Source organism: Glycine soja, chromosome 15, assembly GCF_004193775.1.
Source record: "Glycine soja cultivar W05 chromosome 15, ASM419377v2, whole genome shotgun sequence".
Taxonomy (NCBI): domain Eukaryota; kingdom Viridiplantae; phylum Streptophyta; class Magnoliopsida; order Fabales; family Fabaceae; genus Glycine; species Glycine soja.
In genome coordinates this window covers 1120831-1138405 of record NC_041016.1, presented here as the reverse complement: position 1 = coordinate 1138405, position 17575 = coordinate 1120831, and the positions used below count along the sequence as shown (strand labels likewise).

At 28.5% G+C, this 17575-nt stretch overlaps 1 protein-coding gene across 2 annotated transcripts; it reads left to right on the top strand.

Moving 5' to 3' along the window:
- Positions 1-13349: 13349 nt before the first annotated feature.
- Positions 13350-16848, top strand: LOC114386787 (coatomer subunit beta'-1-like). 2 transcript variants are annotated; one of them, XM_028346831.1, is made up of 11 exons: positions 13350-13431; positions 14314-14340; positions 14461-14522; positions 14645-14699; positions 14849-14885; positions 15000-15325; positions 15598-15729; positions 15824-15972; positions 16179-16247; positions 16360-16399; positions 16598-16848. In XM_028346831.1, exons 1-11 carry the CDS (start codon positions 13429-13431, stop codon positions 16619-16621), a joined length of 924 nt encoding a protein of 307 aa, XP_028202632.1. In that variant the 5' UTR covers positions 13350-13428; the 3' UTR covers positions 16622-16848. The 2 variants fall into 2 exon arrangements, with proteins under 2 accessions (XP_028202632.1, XP_028202633.1); XM_028346832.1 differs by having other exon boundaries at positions 13370-13431; positions 14320-14340.
- Positions 16849-17575: the final 727 nt, after the last annotated feature.

Genomic DNA, 17575 nt, shown 5'->3' with positions numbered 1-17575 from the left:
ATAAAAGAGCCACACTTCATGTGACAATTTTGTACTCTTGTTGGCATATTAAGCCACAACATCTTAGTGTCTTGTTATTATCACATCTCCTTTAACTCACTCATGTCAATAATTATATGTATGACAAAAACATTTTGTGTAAGTTTAAACTTTTTGCTATTAGCATTCATCATCCCAATATTTATTCTCAATTTGTGAAGAGGGAAATAAAGTATGTGGATCCCACAACTTGAAAATTAATCACTCTCCTTGACATGTTAAGTCACACTGTGTGAGTGTCTTGTTAATATTTGGTCCCCTTTAACTAACTAATTGGTACCAATGATCACATTTACAACAAAATCTTTATGTGAAGAGTAGCATAGGTTCAAACATTTTGTTATTAATATTCATTATCCCAATATCTATCCCCAATTTGTGAAGAGGGAAATAACTCATGTGGGTCCCACTAATTCAAAATTAATCACTCTCGTTGGCATGTTTAGCCACAACATGTTAGTGCCTTGTTATTATCTAGTTCTTTTAACTAACTCGTGCCATGATCACATGTACCGACAAAAGCTTTGTGAAGAGCAACGTAGGAGTAGTCTAGATTTTTTGCTATTAACATTCATTATCCCAATATCTATCCCTAAATTGTGAAGAGGGAAGTAACTCACCTGAGTCTCACTATTATAGTTGTATATATAGAATGTACATAAAAAGTCACACACCTACACAGTAACAATATTGCACTCTCGTTAGCATATTAAGCCACAATGTCTCATTGTCTTATTATTATCCAATTCCTTTAACTAACTCATGTCAATGATCACATGTACCGACAAAATCTTTTTGTGAAGAGTGATGTAGGAGTAGTCCGAACATTTTGCTATTAACATTCATTATCTCAATATCTATCCCTAGATTGTGAAGAAGGAAGTAACTCATGTGAGTCTCACTATTATAGTTGTATAGAATGTACATAAAAGAGCCACACCTACATAGTAACAACATTGCACTCTTGTTAGCATCTTAAGTCACAACGTGTCACTTCCTTATTATTATCCAGTTCCTTTAACTAACTCATGTCAATGATCACATGTACTGACAAAAGTTTTTTTTGAAGAGTAACGTAAGAATAGTCCAAACTTTTTGCTATTAACATTCATTATCCCAATATCTATCCCCAAATTGTGAAGAGGGAAGTAACTCATGTGGGTCTCACTATTATAGTCGTATAGAATGTACATAAAAGAGTCACACCTACGCAGTAACAATATTGCACTCTCGTTAGCATGTTAAGCCACGTGTGACTTCCTTATCATTGTCTAGTTCCTTTAACTAACTCAAGCTAATGATCACATGTACCAACAAAAACTTTTTGTGGAGAGTAACGTATGGATAGTCCAAACTTTTGGTCATTAACATTTAATATTCCCGTATCTATCTCCAAATTTTAAAGAGGGAAGTAACCTACGTGGGTCTCACTAGTTCAAAATTAATTTTTCAAAGCATCGGTTAGAACAAATACACACTTCTTATTTTCATCTTTGATAACTTATTTCCATATGCATAAATAAACAGAGCCTTAATTAAGACCTAATGATTTTATAGCATTAATGTTTTTTTCTATCACCCTTGACGATCTTGCGATGTAATTGTTAAAAGTCATTAAATAACAAACAAGCTTCTTAATTTGATAATTAGGTCAAAACTTATGATTATGATTGGTCTTCTAAAATGTTAATATGTTAAGAAATTAGTTTCTAACTTTCAGTTAAAAATAGTTGAATTCACCTTAAAAAAATATCAAGTGAATGATTAGAAAATAAGAAAGTGATATGTGCATAATCTATTGTCAGTTTTAGAATTTTAATTAAAACAATCTTACAACAACAACAAAAGTATCTAAGAGAATTGCTGACAATATACTTTCTAATATATTATTTTAAATATACTTTTTGTTATGGACTAAAATTGATTGAGAATTACAAAAATTTGTGGGTCTCACTTTTTATTTAATGAGTTTTATTAATAATTTTGTAATTTTTAACAAATTTTAGTTAATTCTAAAAAAATATGTTAGAAAGAGTACAATAGAAATGTCTTATTGGTCTTTAGCAACAACAATAAAATAATAATAATTGGCATGAATGTTCATTTTGTTTATCTGTAAGAAGCAAAGACATGTACCAAGAGATTTATCATATATAACTTATGCGCCATAGTCAACCAACTGAGTTAAACCTGATTGGTAGCATGGATGTTCATATGGTCCTTTGGTTGCACATTGTAACGCCTATGATTGTCAATTTCTCGGCGACTTCATTCAGCATTCTTGTTAGTCAAAATCCTCCACCGATCACCAATCAAAACCCTCTATAGGTATCCCTTTCTGTGACTTTGACAATTAACTCTAACACTCCTCGCTTTCTTTCAAAATCATTAATTATCTCCACATACCAGCAAAAGACTTTTTAGTGTGATTTATCCTCACTCACATGTTTTTTAGGATACTTTCGAGAAAAATACACATGTTGATATAAGTATTATTCATTAATTATATTAAATCATCATCAACTATATAATCTCGTACAGTTTTTGGATCCCTTTCATTCTGATTCATTTGGGGTGCTAAAAACACCTTTCATTAAATCATAATTTTATACATAACAAAATTATTCATGAAAGCATTATAGTAATATATATTTAAAAGGAAAGTGATGAAAGATAGAAAACTATAAACATAACAAGTGATGTGAAGTGAATAGAAAAAATAATATAAAAAAAATAAGATTTATGCATTGAATCATACCTATGAATAATAAATTTATTAATTTTTATAACAATGGTAATAATCATTAAACTCGAAAAGTAATAAGTGTCAATAAGATTTGGCTGCCGTTGGAATATTGAAATATGATTACCTTATGGCACAGTACAAATTCCAACCTTGCGACATGCATTGCACTTTCCCCTTATTTTACCCATGCTTTTGACTTTCCTCGTTAATTTGTCCATATTTTTCTTCATAAAAGGTAGAATATAGCATATTTAAATATCAACAACGCACATATGTAATGATATCAACCAGAAAAAGAATATTTTTTTAATGTAAAAGTGACAAACTTTATAAATTATAAGTTACTCTCACTCTCTAGTCTTTGTAGTCACCAGTCGAGTAAACATCGTCACCCCACTCGATCTCTATGATATTCAATCCGTGATTCAGAAATTAACTTGGTGTTTAACAATAGGCACAAGAGTTAAATTAATTAACCTTATTATCTTAACCACAATCCAGTTAGGCAATAAAGTTACACAAAAAAAAACTAATTTCTACTTTACAACATGCATGTACAGTGCGGCAGATAGTAGCAATTTGGCTTTGGCAAAAGAGTTGTTCCTTCCGTTTCATTGTGCCGACTGTGCCGTAAGCATAGGAAAAACGTATTTTTATGGTCAAAGTGCTTGTTTGTTTCCAACCTCAAATGCAAGATGGGAGGAAAGAAAAATTTCTTTCCCTTGCGAATAATATCTCAAGCCAAAATATTTCGATAATGATGTTGTAAAATCTAAAACAAACAAATAGTTATCTGAATAAAACAACACTGTGGAGATAGTTCATGTCGAACAAATAAAAGTCCACTTTGTCTATACTGTTTCGTAAATCCCAAAAACTGTTTCTTAGGTTATTTGGTTTTTAACTACTTTTGGATAGTGATGCCCTCTCTTTTTAATTATGTGTCTATAAATATATAAAGAAGAGAAAATACATTAATATTTATATGTAATTTATTTTTTTATTATTAAGAGGAAAAAACATAAAATAAGATAATTAATATGAGGAAAATATTAAAAAAATTATAAAAATACGTTACTACAAGAATATTGGTATAATTCTATTTTTAATTCAAGGCCCTTCCTTGGGAGGAAAAACCAACCTTCAAAAGTCCTTTCCCTTTTGACTCTTCCAATAATTAAGGCAAGTGCGTGAGAAGTTGGCAAAAAACCAACCTTCAAAAGTCCTTTCCCTTTTGACTCTTCCAATAATTAAGGCAAGTGCGTGAGAAGTTGGCAAGCATGTCATGCAAATCCTCTTCCAATGCGTGGCAGCATTGCAGGACACAATTCACTAAATATATATCCATAGAAGGAAAAAGTTCTCCATATATATTCTCATTCTGTGCATGCATACTAGCTCTAATTAAAAATCAAGAGGTGCCTGCTCTGTAGCATAGTTGTCTTCTACATTCCTCCTCACTCAAAAATTCTCTTTTTCTTCGGATTCAGATTCAAAATAAGGGTCATTTAAACTGAATAGTTACTCCTAGCTTTGTTTATTGAACAAGTTGAGTATAAATAACAACATTATTTTTACTTGGCTTTATCAGATTGTAATCTCACTAAAAATCAGCTCCTAGCCACGTTTCTTCTATTGAAATGGGTCAAACTTATTTAGACCTACCGTTAATTAATACACACACATATATATATATAATAAGCTCTTTTTCTACACGTAGCATATCAAACCGTGTGACAAATTAAACAGTACAGAATTAAGTAGTTCTTAAGCCAATAACAGGCAAATAAGGTTAGGTTTGGTTAGGAGAATGTTACAGTTTACGCATTAATTGAAGGCAGTAGTGACCCCATCAACATCATCCGATCCATATCCCACTTTAAAGATTCACCACTAGAAACTCTACATCTGGATTGCTGGTTATAAAGACAAACGAATAAAATTATTATTGTCATCCCACCCATAATTTGGCCGCTAGATTTTAATGATTTCAGGATCAGTTTGATTATTCATAAAATTGATACCATGAGTCCATCACTAATCCTATCACACTTTCTTAACAGTATAAGGTTCGGTACTTTGTGTCTATCCCTTCGAAATGTAAAATTCTCTCCACGGAAAATAATTCTGCGAAGCCTAATTGAGTATACATCGTGGGACAGTTCATGAAAGTTGCGGGAAACTGAGTACTTTAATACAAACTTCCTATAGTGCTCTACTTCCATTGATCACGAGAACAAATTGTATACCTAATTTGCGACATTGACATAAAGGTCAATCATATAAGACTACCTAGCTAGCTACAAGCGTTTCTTTGATAAATAAAATGCAAGTAGATCGACAAAATGGACATTCTGCAAAAGATCCAGTTAGTAGCACAAAGTGAGGTACATATGAACAATTGGTTTATTTTTCTCCATTTGCTAATAAGTTGGTACTGTTGTCTGTTGGTTTCCTTTACTTCCTTATTTAACAAACACCAAACGTTCAAATTATTTGTTTTTGGTTTTTGTACGAACCAATCTCTTGAAACTCAAAAGAGTTCAGTAGTATCACTTTTCTTAAATCAATTAACGCCCCTCAGTGCAGAATCAAAAAGAGTCAAAAGTTTGTGCAGCTGAAGCACTCAAGAGCCACTAATATTGTTGATATTTGACTTGTGGGTGGAAAACATGCTAGAGTTAGTAGATTCTACTTGTGCTTGTTTATTCAATTTAAGAGCTGAAGGGAAGGGAAAGAGACAGATAGATTAGTGTATGCGGCGAGAGAGAGTTGCATGTGGAATTGGATTGAATTTTTTTTATTTTTTTTTTATGCATGATGAATGAGGTACACACAATTGATGGATCAGATTCTCGGGGAATTCAAAAGGGGTACACAATGGATGGAGCAGATGCAATTTGTTTGCTTTCCCATTTTGAGAGATTCTCTGCTTAGCGTGAATAAATAAATATTAAATATTTGTTTTTATCCTTTATATGTTAATATTATTTATATTTTCATTTGATGTATAGAAATATGAATCCTTACTATTTTTAACTCTATTTTTATCACTTGACGCCACTAGAATATTAAAGATTTGTACTCCCAAACTTATTATATTCCTGTCACCATGTGATTTAGTTAAAAATAAACTTCTTATGCAACTTTTATTTTCATGTTTTAAATTTAATTATAATTTTTTATGTAAATTAAATATGTATTATGTCAAGTAAATAATTAAAATAATATATATATATATATATATATATATATGAAATTTCAATTATTATTTAATATTATTTTGGATTTAAAAAGTTGACAATAGTATAATTTATAAACTACAAAAAGTAACGTACCATTTTATTTTCTTTGATATATAATTTAAGTACTTCAACAACTAAAAAACATCATTAATCTAGTTTGCTTAGCCATATTAAACTATTATTATTTTCAATTTAGTCATAAAATTCCTATTATTAAAATTTTCAAGTATTGTGACGTGTAAAAAAATTGAAATTTTTTTAACCATGTTATTAATACTGAGTTTTTTAACCATGTTATTAATACTGAGTATCTATAGCTTTGTCAATGATGATTAATCTTTGTTGAAAAATCTGATGGATCATCTTTAATTAAATTCTCCCCTTTAAATCTCATTTTTTCATCCATAAAATTCAAATTTAAAATATTGTTTAAGGGGTTAATTCTAGACAAAAAAAAATAGACATTTTGCTTCTACATAAACATCTGCTTGTAAAACAAGTGTTTAAAATAAAAATAATTACATAATTTTTTTAAAAAATCACAAGTTATACATGTTTGTAATAAGAATATGGATTAATTGGATAAATAGTGAAGAAAATGATAAATAAGTAATTATATTTGAATGAACGGTATAATTTTAAAAAATGGTGAGAAAGAGGCCGGGGGAATAAGTAATTTAACTTGAATGAATAGTATTTCTTGAAAGTTAAAAAGAGTAAAATATATATTTGGAAAGCACCCACATAGAGATGGAAGATCTGTTTTATTTTTTCATTTAATGAAGTTGCGTCAAAAACCAAAAAACTAAATTTTGATTCTCATATAACCAAATCAATTTAGGCTTTACTTTTTTACAATATAATTTTGAATTTTTTTATTTATAAAAATAAAAATAGATATTAAATGTTTATAATAACTCACATATCATATTCAACTAACTAATCTATATTCCTTCATCACTTTTTATAAGTTGAATATAATATATGTAATTTGAAAAATGTTATAAAAGAAGTATGTTTTGTGGATTTTTTTTAAACCTATAATGCTATTTATTGTACTCAAATAAATAGCAAATAGTCCAATATACCATACATGTATATTATATTAAAAATAGTTTTATGATTATTGAGTAAAAAAATAGTTATACGATTATTTTCTCATGTTTGTTTTTTATTCGTCTTTATCAATTAACTCGAAATAAAGACACCGTTTTCACCAATAAATAACCAATATACCATACATGTAGATTATATGAATTATTTTAATAATTTTTATTAATAAGGATGATATGTGACAACAATATTCCTTTTATAAGCATTGATATAGGTTTATGCAGTGAGAGATAATTTTGTTTGAATCAAATATGATTATTATGAATCATACAAAATTTTCTCTAAATACTTAATATAATTAAGTATTTAAGACTTAAATTTAAAATTTTTGATTAGTTTAAAATAATCTTATATCAATTAATCCAGTACTCTCAATGATCAACTTGTTTTTTTTTTACAACACAATGATTAATAAAATTCCCATTTTATAAGATAATAAATAAATGCATAGACATATCCTTAGTGTATAAATTAAAAACATGTAATATGTATGTATATATTAATATTTTTAGTTTATGATGATTTAATCAACTGCAAATATTTTTTTATGTTTTGAAATATATGTTTGATTTTGTTAAAAACCACTAAAATATGTAATGGATGAGCATGATATTTGATATGAAAGAGGACATTGCCTCTTAACTGCAGTCAATAGTTTTTTTCTTCTTTTTTTTTTTTGTAATGCATGTTGAAGGGGACTTGCCAAATGTTTTGAGATCGCAATGTAAGGTGTTGACATTGCCTAAAGATAAATGGTCCTTAGTTCTTAATGGGTGTCAAGCGAGATGCCAAGCTTAGCCATTGGGGTACCTCAAGTTAATTTGGTTGAGCCATACATGAGAGTTAATTTTGGAACAATATTATTAAAATATTTTCTGTCGTTAGTACTAACTAGTTCATGTGCCATGTGATTGTCAAACCATCCCTTAACAGTGATATTTTAAAAAAGAGAGACTAAAAACAATGATAGAAAACATTGCGGGATTAAAATTGGTCAAAACAATTATTGAATGATTAATATCACTTGAAATATTATTCAAAGACTAAAATCAGTCAAAATATTGAGGGATTACAAAGTAAATTTTGTAGAAATATAAAAGAGTAAAAATATAATTTATTAAAAAAAAATTGACACATGATTACCACATTAGATTAGTACTTGGTAGTATGGGTGTCCAAAAAATGGTACGGCTTAAACCAAAAATTGCAAAATCCACAAATCTAAAAAATCGCATATTTCTTTTGGTTTGATTTTCATATTTGGTTATAAAACACCAAACTAAACCGAATAAATCGCATATTATAGTTACATTAATTTTTATTGTAGTAATTAATAATAAGTATTAAAAATTTATTAATTTTCTTTTGCTTTATAATAAAGATGCATATTTTATTTTTATATATTAAAAAAGAATGTACTAATATTGTAAAAATATAGTATTAAATATCAAAGTGAAACACAAAGTACTTTTATATTAAAAAAAAATTGCTAATATCATTTTATATTTATATTAAATAGAAGTAAAAATAATAATTTTTAACTAAAATATATTAAATAAAATTTAATAAAAAATAAAATTCATTTTTAAAATAATATAACATAATAATTATGTAAATTTAATTGATAGATTATAAATTATGATAATAGAATAAAAAATAAAAAATCATCTAATCAAATTAAACTAAATTCTAAAAGTTTGATTTGATTTGGTTCAAGTTTAATGTTATATTTAAATTGAATTACATCTTTATTTTATATTTAATTTGAATGACTTTTTATCTAAAAAAATCAAATTAAACCCACTACAAACATCTCTACTGGCATGTCACATGGCTACCACGTCATTCCTTTAGAGGCATTAATACTTAAAGGCGGAAAGGCAGAAACTATAATAACAACTATAAATGAAGAAAAAATAAAAACTAAGACGGTAAAAAATATTTTTAAAAATAAAAAACTAAAGTCACTAAAAAATGAGTCATGAGATGAAAAATATATTTCCCCACACATAAATTCAGAAAGTTGAGATGTTCTCCCCAAATTCAGTTGAATCAAGGGTCACAATTGAAGCCATAATGTGTCTATTGACTAAATTGATCATATTCAAAAAGATTTTTTTTTGTTATATTTAAAAAGTTTTAGTTCCACTATCTTGGACTCTTGGTGATCGGTTGCATGAATCTCTAGAAAGAACAGCCTCGTCTGATCCTCTGGCGGTGCACTGAAGTCTAATCATTTTGTAGTCAGTGTCTTCTATATAAGAAATGCGCGCGTTAAGGATTATTAGAAAGAAACCATGCTAGTACCATTGTACCAAGGAGCAGGGAAATTTATGAACATTATTACACGTAGTGAGAAACTTGAAATTAATTAAAGCCATCCACATCCACACTCTCCTGTCACTTTATAAACAAAAAAGATATACAAATGCTCAATACAAGATTATTAGGAAGGCAGTTATGGCATTTTAGTTGGTTTTTGATGACCAGGGTCGTCCCTTATTCTACGGGATGAACTTGAAAGTGACAAAGTAGGCTTTGGAAAACGTGGTGAGTGGAGGAGTTTATTCTTGGAATATACCACCTCATGACTCTAATATATCTGCATTCATTCTTGTATAGTTTCATAGGTATAATGATTTCCAGATTGATTCATTTGGGTTTCCCTAAAATATCACTACCAAAAGTCAACTTTCAGGATCATCAACGCATAACCGCGTCTTCTGTGCCATTAAAATCATAGTGGCCAAGGCACTGAGGACAGAAACCTATCTTATAATGATATTTTTTGTGAAAGTGGCTAGGATTAACCGATAAAGGACTCATATGTTGGCATATATTGCACGTGGTTAGAAGTATATAATTTGAAGAAGAGGAGGAAAAAAAACATGTTAATGCAAATGAAATTGAGGTCAAACTGACGCAGAAACGAACGTGTACAAAAAGGAAAATCGCGGTGGAACCGTGCAAGTGTTTCTTGACGATATTTTTGTCTGAATATAATCATTTTTTTTTTCATTTGCTTTTCTGTTTCTCTCGTTTTTTTTTTCTCTTTTCATTGGAATGAGTCATGAGGGTTCGTTGTTCTAATCGATCAGGATAATAATAATGTCAAATATCGAAAGTGCAACTCCGTTATCGCTCAATTGTTAAGTAATTAAATATATCACTTTTCAACTTTATGAATTAATATATAGCAGTACTTTTGATTATATTTCATCCTTTTTCATTTGAGTGCATCTTTTTTCCTTTCAACGACTTGCTGTCTCTACTCTGTATCATTTCGTTAATTTGCTAGACGAAAGAGTGCAACCAAAATTTGTTAATTCGCGCGCGATCAGGGATAAGGATCATAGATTATTCGAGTAGTTGACAATTTTAATATTATTAAAAAACTATTTATCGAATAAATATATCAAGAAAATTATTGATCATGAATTCGAGTTGTTTTTTTACGTAGGTATGAGTTTGTATGAGCTTAAAGTGTATTAGAGAGAAGTTCATTTTTTGTCATATGACACAATGGAAAAATAAATATTCTTATGTATGATGTATAAAAAATAAACGTCTTTAGATTGATACATGGTAATATAATATATCATCCACATTTTATCACCAATAATTCTCTTTTTTATTCTTCTTTTTTTCCTTCTTTTCTCAGTCCAGAACCACCATGATTCCTGACTGCCTTCTTCTCTTCGGCTACCAACAATCCCCAATTGTAAGGATGCAATCACACCATCCTTCTTCCCCCTTTGTCCAAAAAAAAGAGTAACAAAACATTATAACATCCCTCAACTCACCAAAACAACAAACCAATAGCGACCAACATTCGTGAAGATCAATAGAATCAATATTAAATCAGTGTTTACCATAAAATTAAAGTTATACGGCCAATATTAACCAAACAAATAAGTTTTAGAACTATTATAGCATGAAGATAGAGAAAAATCAAATCTAAATTTAAGAAGAAAAAATAGAACTCTCATATTTATGTTGTGTTGATTCACTCCGCCACATAAACTATCATTGCATCATCACCACTTCGACAAAGTCTTTAAAAGATCTTGTCGAATAATGATTTTGTGGTAATGTATCGCATTTGACTTTCATAGTAGTATCTCAGGTTTGGGTTTTGTGGTGGTGTGTGGCATTGGTCAGCATGGAACACTATAGATCTAGTAGATTCGTTGCTTCTATGATGGGTTACGATGGGGAGCAATCTCTCCCAATCACGCTAGCTTCACCATCACACTTTTCCTCTTTGACACACCACCATTGAACATCATCAACCACCAACCAACAATTCAAGCTCAGATCTATAAATCAGCAAAAATAATCGTCATCAAAACATTGTTAATTCTTCACCACTGTCAAAGTTACCACCATCAACGATTCTAAGGTTGAAATCAGTGGCGACAATTGGGGTGGTGTCAGAGAGGGAGGGGTGGTTGGAGACTATGAAGGAAGAAGGGTTAGTGAGAAAGAAAATGAAGCAATGGTAAGGTGTAGCTAGAGAGAAAAGAGGTGATGATAAGGTGTGGAAGGTCTACTAAGCATGTTAGGATCACATATTCAAGAAAGATTAAAAAACAATTTTTTTTTTGTTATCATGTTATTAGTGTGAAATATTCTTCACCTTTGTCAATTATTAATATTCATAACAAAAAATTTATTTGTGCAAATATTTTTTTATCCACAGAGTGTATAAATTAAACATATAGTATATTATATTTTGTTGATAAAAAAAATTAAAAGTGAAAATTTGTATTTGAATGCAGCCGGGAGGAAATTAAGGGCTTTTGAAATTGAGACCGGTAACGAGGAAGGGGCCCAGGGGACGAAAGGACTTGGAAGCTATGTTTGACTTAGCCCATTATAGGGTCTTTTTTTTTTATTGAAAATTAATTTAATTATATTAATAGTGTACTTTTTTTTACACTATCGTCTAACAAGGAAATATTATAAATAATAAAATTATTATTTTTTATGACAATTAAATTATGTTAGATGAAACTAATTAAAAAGATAACTAAAAGTTGAAAAACTATTTCATTCAATCTTAAGTCTTCATAAAATTATCAGTTAAAGTGATGATTTTATATAAATTTTAATTTTATTTTCTGGATAAAAATATATTTTATAGTATTTATAATTTTAGTGTTAAATTAATTTTAAACACCTGCAGCTTTTTATTTATAAAATATCCAAATAAAAATATAAAAAAACTACATAAACTTATTATATACCTTTGTGAATATCATATATAATAAAAAGTTAAAAATAATAAAAATTTACATTGAATATAAAATAGTATAGAAAAGGAAATCTAATAAATGTTTAAAAATAAAAAAAGAAACAAATATAAAAAATGAGTTATAAACTACCATTTTTAAAAAAACTACTTCAAATAACATATAAAAAAATACTAAAAATTATTAAAAAAAAACTCATTTATCAAATAATTAAATAATTTTTTAAAATAATAAAATAATTAAAAATTAATTAAAATATCTTATCAAATACTTACTTTACAAGTTATGTTAATAATTTTTTAAATTTTTAATCAATTGATAATATAAATGTTTGTACATCAACGGTCTTAAGATTAAACTCATGACTTATTAATGTTTCATATCATAAACTTGGAAACAATTTAAAATTTATTTATAATGAAAAAAAAACAATACATACACTAATTTTACATGCCGTGGTAATAAAGTGTTATATATAATAAATTTGTTATTTTTTATATAATTGTCTTAAATATTATATCAATTAATATTATATTAATGTTATTTTTTTATTGGAAGTTTTTGTATCAACAATGAAAGCATATTAAATTCTAATATTGTTATTTAGGGTGTGTTTTTTCTTATGAATGGGATGGTTAAGATAATTTTTTTAATATTATTATTCATTTCTTAATAAGTGAGTATATCCAAACATTTTTTAATAGTAGATAAATTGTCGATATTAAGAAATGGACTCTGTTACGCGTGATTGACGGCCATACAAATTTGAATAAATGGCGTACGTTGTTTTCCAACTTGGAAGCTTAATCTGGGCCGTCTACTGTGACGCGTAAGCATAATCTACGGAAGCAAAGGCACTGAATGACCCTTCTAGGAACCTCATTTTTCTCGACTCATTTTTTCTTCGTTTTCTTAACTGCGAAGAATCCTTAACTATATAAGTAAAAATCCCCCCGACCTCTTTCCATATCTACAATTTCTCTTCTAGCAATCAACCATCTTTGGATCAACCCTCCAATTTGTTTACAATATGGTGGGTCATTTCATTCTTCCTCTTGTGATTCTGAAAGCAATCTCCTTAATGAAATTATTTATATACTTTCTTAATCCTGTGCCACTTTTTTTTCTTCAATACAGTATGAATTTTAGATTCTCAATAATTAAAAATTACTCTAAATATGTTTTCGAAATAATTGTAGTAAAAGCAATATTATCATATATTATAATTCATAATCAGATAATAATAATGTAAAAAATCACTACATTCTAATTAAATTATTTTTGTAATGCATTTATATAACCTTTAGGATAGTAAGGTGTTTTTTTTTTTATCACCATTAGGATAGTAAGTTATGTCTACAAACAGTTATAATGGGCAAAGCCCAATTTAAAATCGTTCTTTTCTATTTATCAATTTTTTAAAAGGCTTTATCAATTACTTATAAAAAATAAGTTAGTGAAACAATATTACGTATTTATTATTTTATTTTTAGCTATAATAAGGAAATTCATTGGGAAAATAAATATATTTTAACCTTCAAAATTAAAAATCAATATGTCGGAGTTCTTCTGTTGATATAACTTCTTAAAGAAAGCATGCACCTGAGTGAGTCCAACATATAAGAAGTTGAAAAAACGTTGTATATGATTATGCTCGAAAGGACGGATGTCTTAAGAAATCTTATGAAACATAAGATCAAAATCGTGTCATTAATCCAACAATCAAGCTATTTCGTTTTTGTTTTTTAATTTAATCTTGGTTATTACGGGAAGAAAAGGGTTTTCGCATAATATGTCTGGGTAGGCCAATTTCTTGATATTGCCATGCATGCTTTTAGCTTTATGAAATATGTTACTATGAAGTATGAACTGACTAGTTTGCTTATTGCTTCTTACGACAATGTTGATTCTGTAGGAACAGACCCTCTCCTTTGAATTTGAGGTATTGTTATTTTCTATATTATCTATTAATTTTACTTATTTTTTATCCATTCCTATCCAAATTTTGTTTTCCGATAAGAAAAGCTTAACATTATTTTCCTGCTAATTATTTCTGGATCAGCATGAATTTGTTCAAAACACGGCAAGAGTGAAATCTGTTGATATGCATCCAACTGAGCCATGGTAACAACACTTCTAATTGACTTGTTTAATATAGACTTCTGCAGATAAAAAAAAAATGTTAACTTTATCGTTATCTATAGCAAGTACAACAAATACTTACATCTAATACTTTTTTCATGCAGGATTCTACTGGGTTTGTATTCAGGAACTATTTCTATTTGGAACTATCAGACAAAGGTAAAGAATTATATCTGCACTTAAATACTATGAAAGAAACTGGAATAATTGATATTAATGAAAAAGAAAAAGAAAACCTAAAACTGACATCTGTTTTCGAGGTAGGACTTGGGAGTTTGTTGTTAACATGTATTTTAATAATATGACAGACTGAAGAGAAGTCTTTAAAAATCAGCGAATCTCCAGGTAAATGTCAACGCTGGTGTGATTTACGAATTTTTGCTTCCTCTGATTTGATGTAATCTTATTTTCTCTACGTGTCTTATGTCTCTTCTGTTCTTTTTGTCTTAATGCTTGCAGTGAGATCAGCAAAGTTCATTGCTCGGGAAAAATGGATTGTTGCAGCTACGGATGACAAAAACATTCACGTCTACAATTATGACAAAATGGAAAAGATAGTAGAATTTGCGGAACATAAAGATTATATCAGGAGTTTAGCTGTTCATCCTGTCCTGCCATATGTAATATCAGCTTCAGATGATCAGGTTCTAAAATTGTGGAATTGGAGGAAAGGTTGGTCTTGTTATGAGAACTTTGAAGGGCACTCACATTATGTGATGCAAGTGGCATTCAACCCTAAGGATCCATCTACCTTTGCTAGTGCATCCCTTGATGGCACCTTGAAGGTATGATAGTATCCCTTAGCTGCAAATCTTATAACTGCATAACTTAATTGACTAATATTTTACTTAAGGTATTACTTACCAGTGCCCTTAAGGCATTCGTTAAGGAACTAAAAAAAAGAAAATATTTATTGTGAAGAACACACGAGAGCGTAAAAAAAAATTATGGACAGCACAATTTTGGACATCTTAATGAAAACATTTTTCCTTTTAATTTCTTAACAATACTGATCAACATTTGTCTTTACTTAATTTTCTCCTTTTGTACTTTGTAGATTTGGAGCCTTGATTCCTCTGCTCCAAATTTTACCCTGGAAGGACACCAGAAAGGAGTGAATTGTGTTGATTACTTCATAACCAACGACAGACAATATCTTTTAAGTGGTTCTGATGATTACACTGCCAAGGTTTGCATATCAATATATAATTACTCCTTAGTCTTATCTGTTTTTCTGTCTTTTGAGATATTTCCCATCAAAACCTTAATCCACATTTCTACAGGTATGGGATTATCATTCTAGAAACTGTGTACAGACGCTTGAAGGACATGAAAACAATGTTACAGCAATATGTGCTCATCCTGAGCTTCCTATAATAATAACAGCTTCAGAGGATTCTACTGTTAAAATATGGGATGCTGTCACTTACAGGTACTTCATTAGCTATTGGAATTTGGAGGTCTGATTTTGATTTATGTGTTCATGTTTTTTTTTTCTCTTTTTATTTTGGCATCAATCCTATAAATGAAAATTTACACCCTGCATGTTCTCGTTCAAAACTACATTTAGTTAGCAAGTTAAAGAAACTTTCTGCTTTATACCATTTTTAACTCATGTCATTTGCCATTAACTTGCAGGCTTCAAACCACGTTGAACTTTGGTCTCAAGAGAGTATGGAGTATTGGATACAAGAAAGGATCATCTCAGTAATTATCTGAAACTTCCTTTGACTACCAAAAAAAAGAAAACTAAAAATAAAAAACACTTGCTATAACTGTAATTTCTTACTAACAGTCATCACATCACTGCTTCCTGCAGGCTTGCATTTGGTTGTGACCAAGGATTTGTAATTGTTAAGGTGAATCTCCTAGCTGCCAAATGAAACATATATACAAATTTAAAATCGCTGATTAAAAGATAATAATTGAAATTCTGACGAGATATATACTTTTTTAAAAATCTTAACCACTAATTTTATAATTAATTATATTATAATTCTGCAATTTACCTCCTAAAATATACTTCTCACTTTATCAACTAATTATTTTTTTTTCAGATTTCAGAAGGAAGACCCCAATAAGCCAACATCTGGTAGCCAGATGACTAGTTATGATGAGCTTAACTGCCCAGAGAACATCATATTCTGCCGTTGGTTGTTTATTTCTGAGTTGTTACTAGTTACTAGAATAAATTAATTTAGAATCTACATATTACCTTATGTAATATATTGGTGTATGTACCTGTGTGTTCGGATTAATGTGTTGCCATTTGAGTGATATATATAATATTTTTTTTTTTATCATTCCATCTGTTTTGTTAATAATTAATTTTTATTATACAAATATAAATATAATATGTAAAATAATTTGAAAAACTTAATTTATATTGTCATGATATTCATATAGTAGTATTTTTTTTTGTCACCTTTAGTTAGAAGTATTGCTACCTATGCTAAATGCAATGATTAAGAAATATTAGTCTGTAAAATTATGCTGCGAATTCATTGAGAAATTATTAAGATAGTTTTTTTTAAAAAAGTTATGCTGCGAATTCATTAGAAATTATTAATTTCAAGTATAATTTTAAAAATAATTATTTTAAAAGTTAATATTTTTACCTGAAAACTATTACAGACTAATATTTTAGAAATAAAAGGTCAGCTATAAAATTAAACAAATAGAAATTCATGAGAAATAATAAGTACTCTTTCAAATTAATCTTAAATATTAGTTTTCAACAATTTTTTTAATAAAAAAAGACAAAAATAATGAAGAGATGAAATGCATTTTAAAAAAATAAATCTCTATATTAATATGGTTTAATTACCTATTTAATCTTTATATTTTTTAAATTCATCTCTTTTAATTTCTATAGTTAATGATTAAATTTTTTAATTATATTTTAATGTTAATTCTCAAAAGGTCTTGTTAATTTTTTTTAACTAATAAATTTAAAAAATTTTAAAGACAAAAACGAGAATTAAAATATAAATTTTAATAACTAAAACTTCACTTAACACTAAAACATCCATTTA

What these genes read in the sequence shown, in the direction of transcription:
- LOC114386787 (XM_028346831.1), top strand. An exon ending in TGGGATGCTGTCACTTACAG is followed by an intron (nt 15,973 to 16,178) that starts GTACTTCATTAG and finishes ATTAACTTGCAG; the next exon opens with GCTTCAAACCACGTTGAACT. An exon ending in AAGGATTTGTAATTGTTAAG is followed by an intron (nt 16,400 to 16,597) that starts GTGAATCTCCTA and finishes TTTTTTTTTCAG; the next exon opens with ATTTCAGAAGGAAGACCCCA.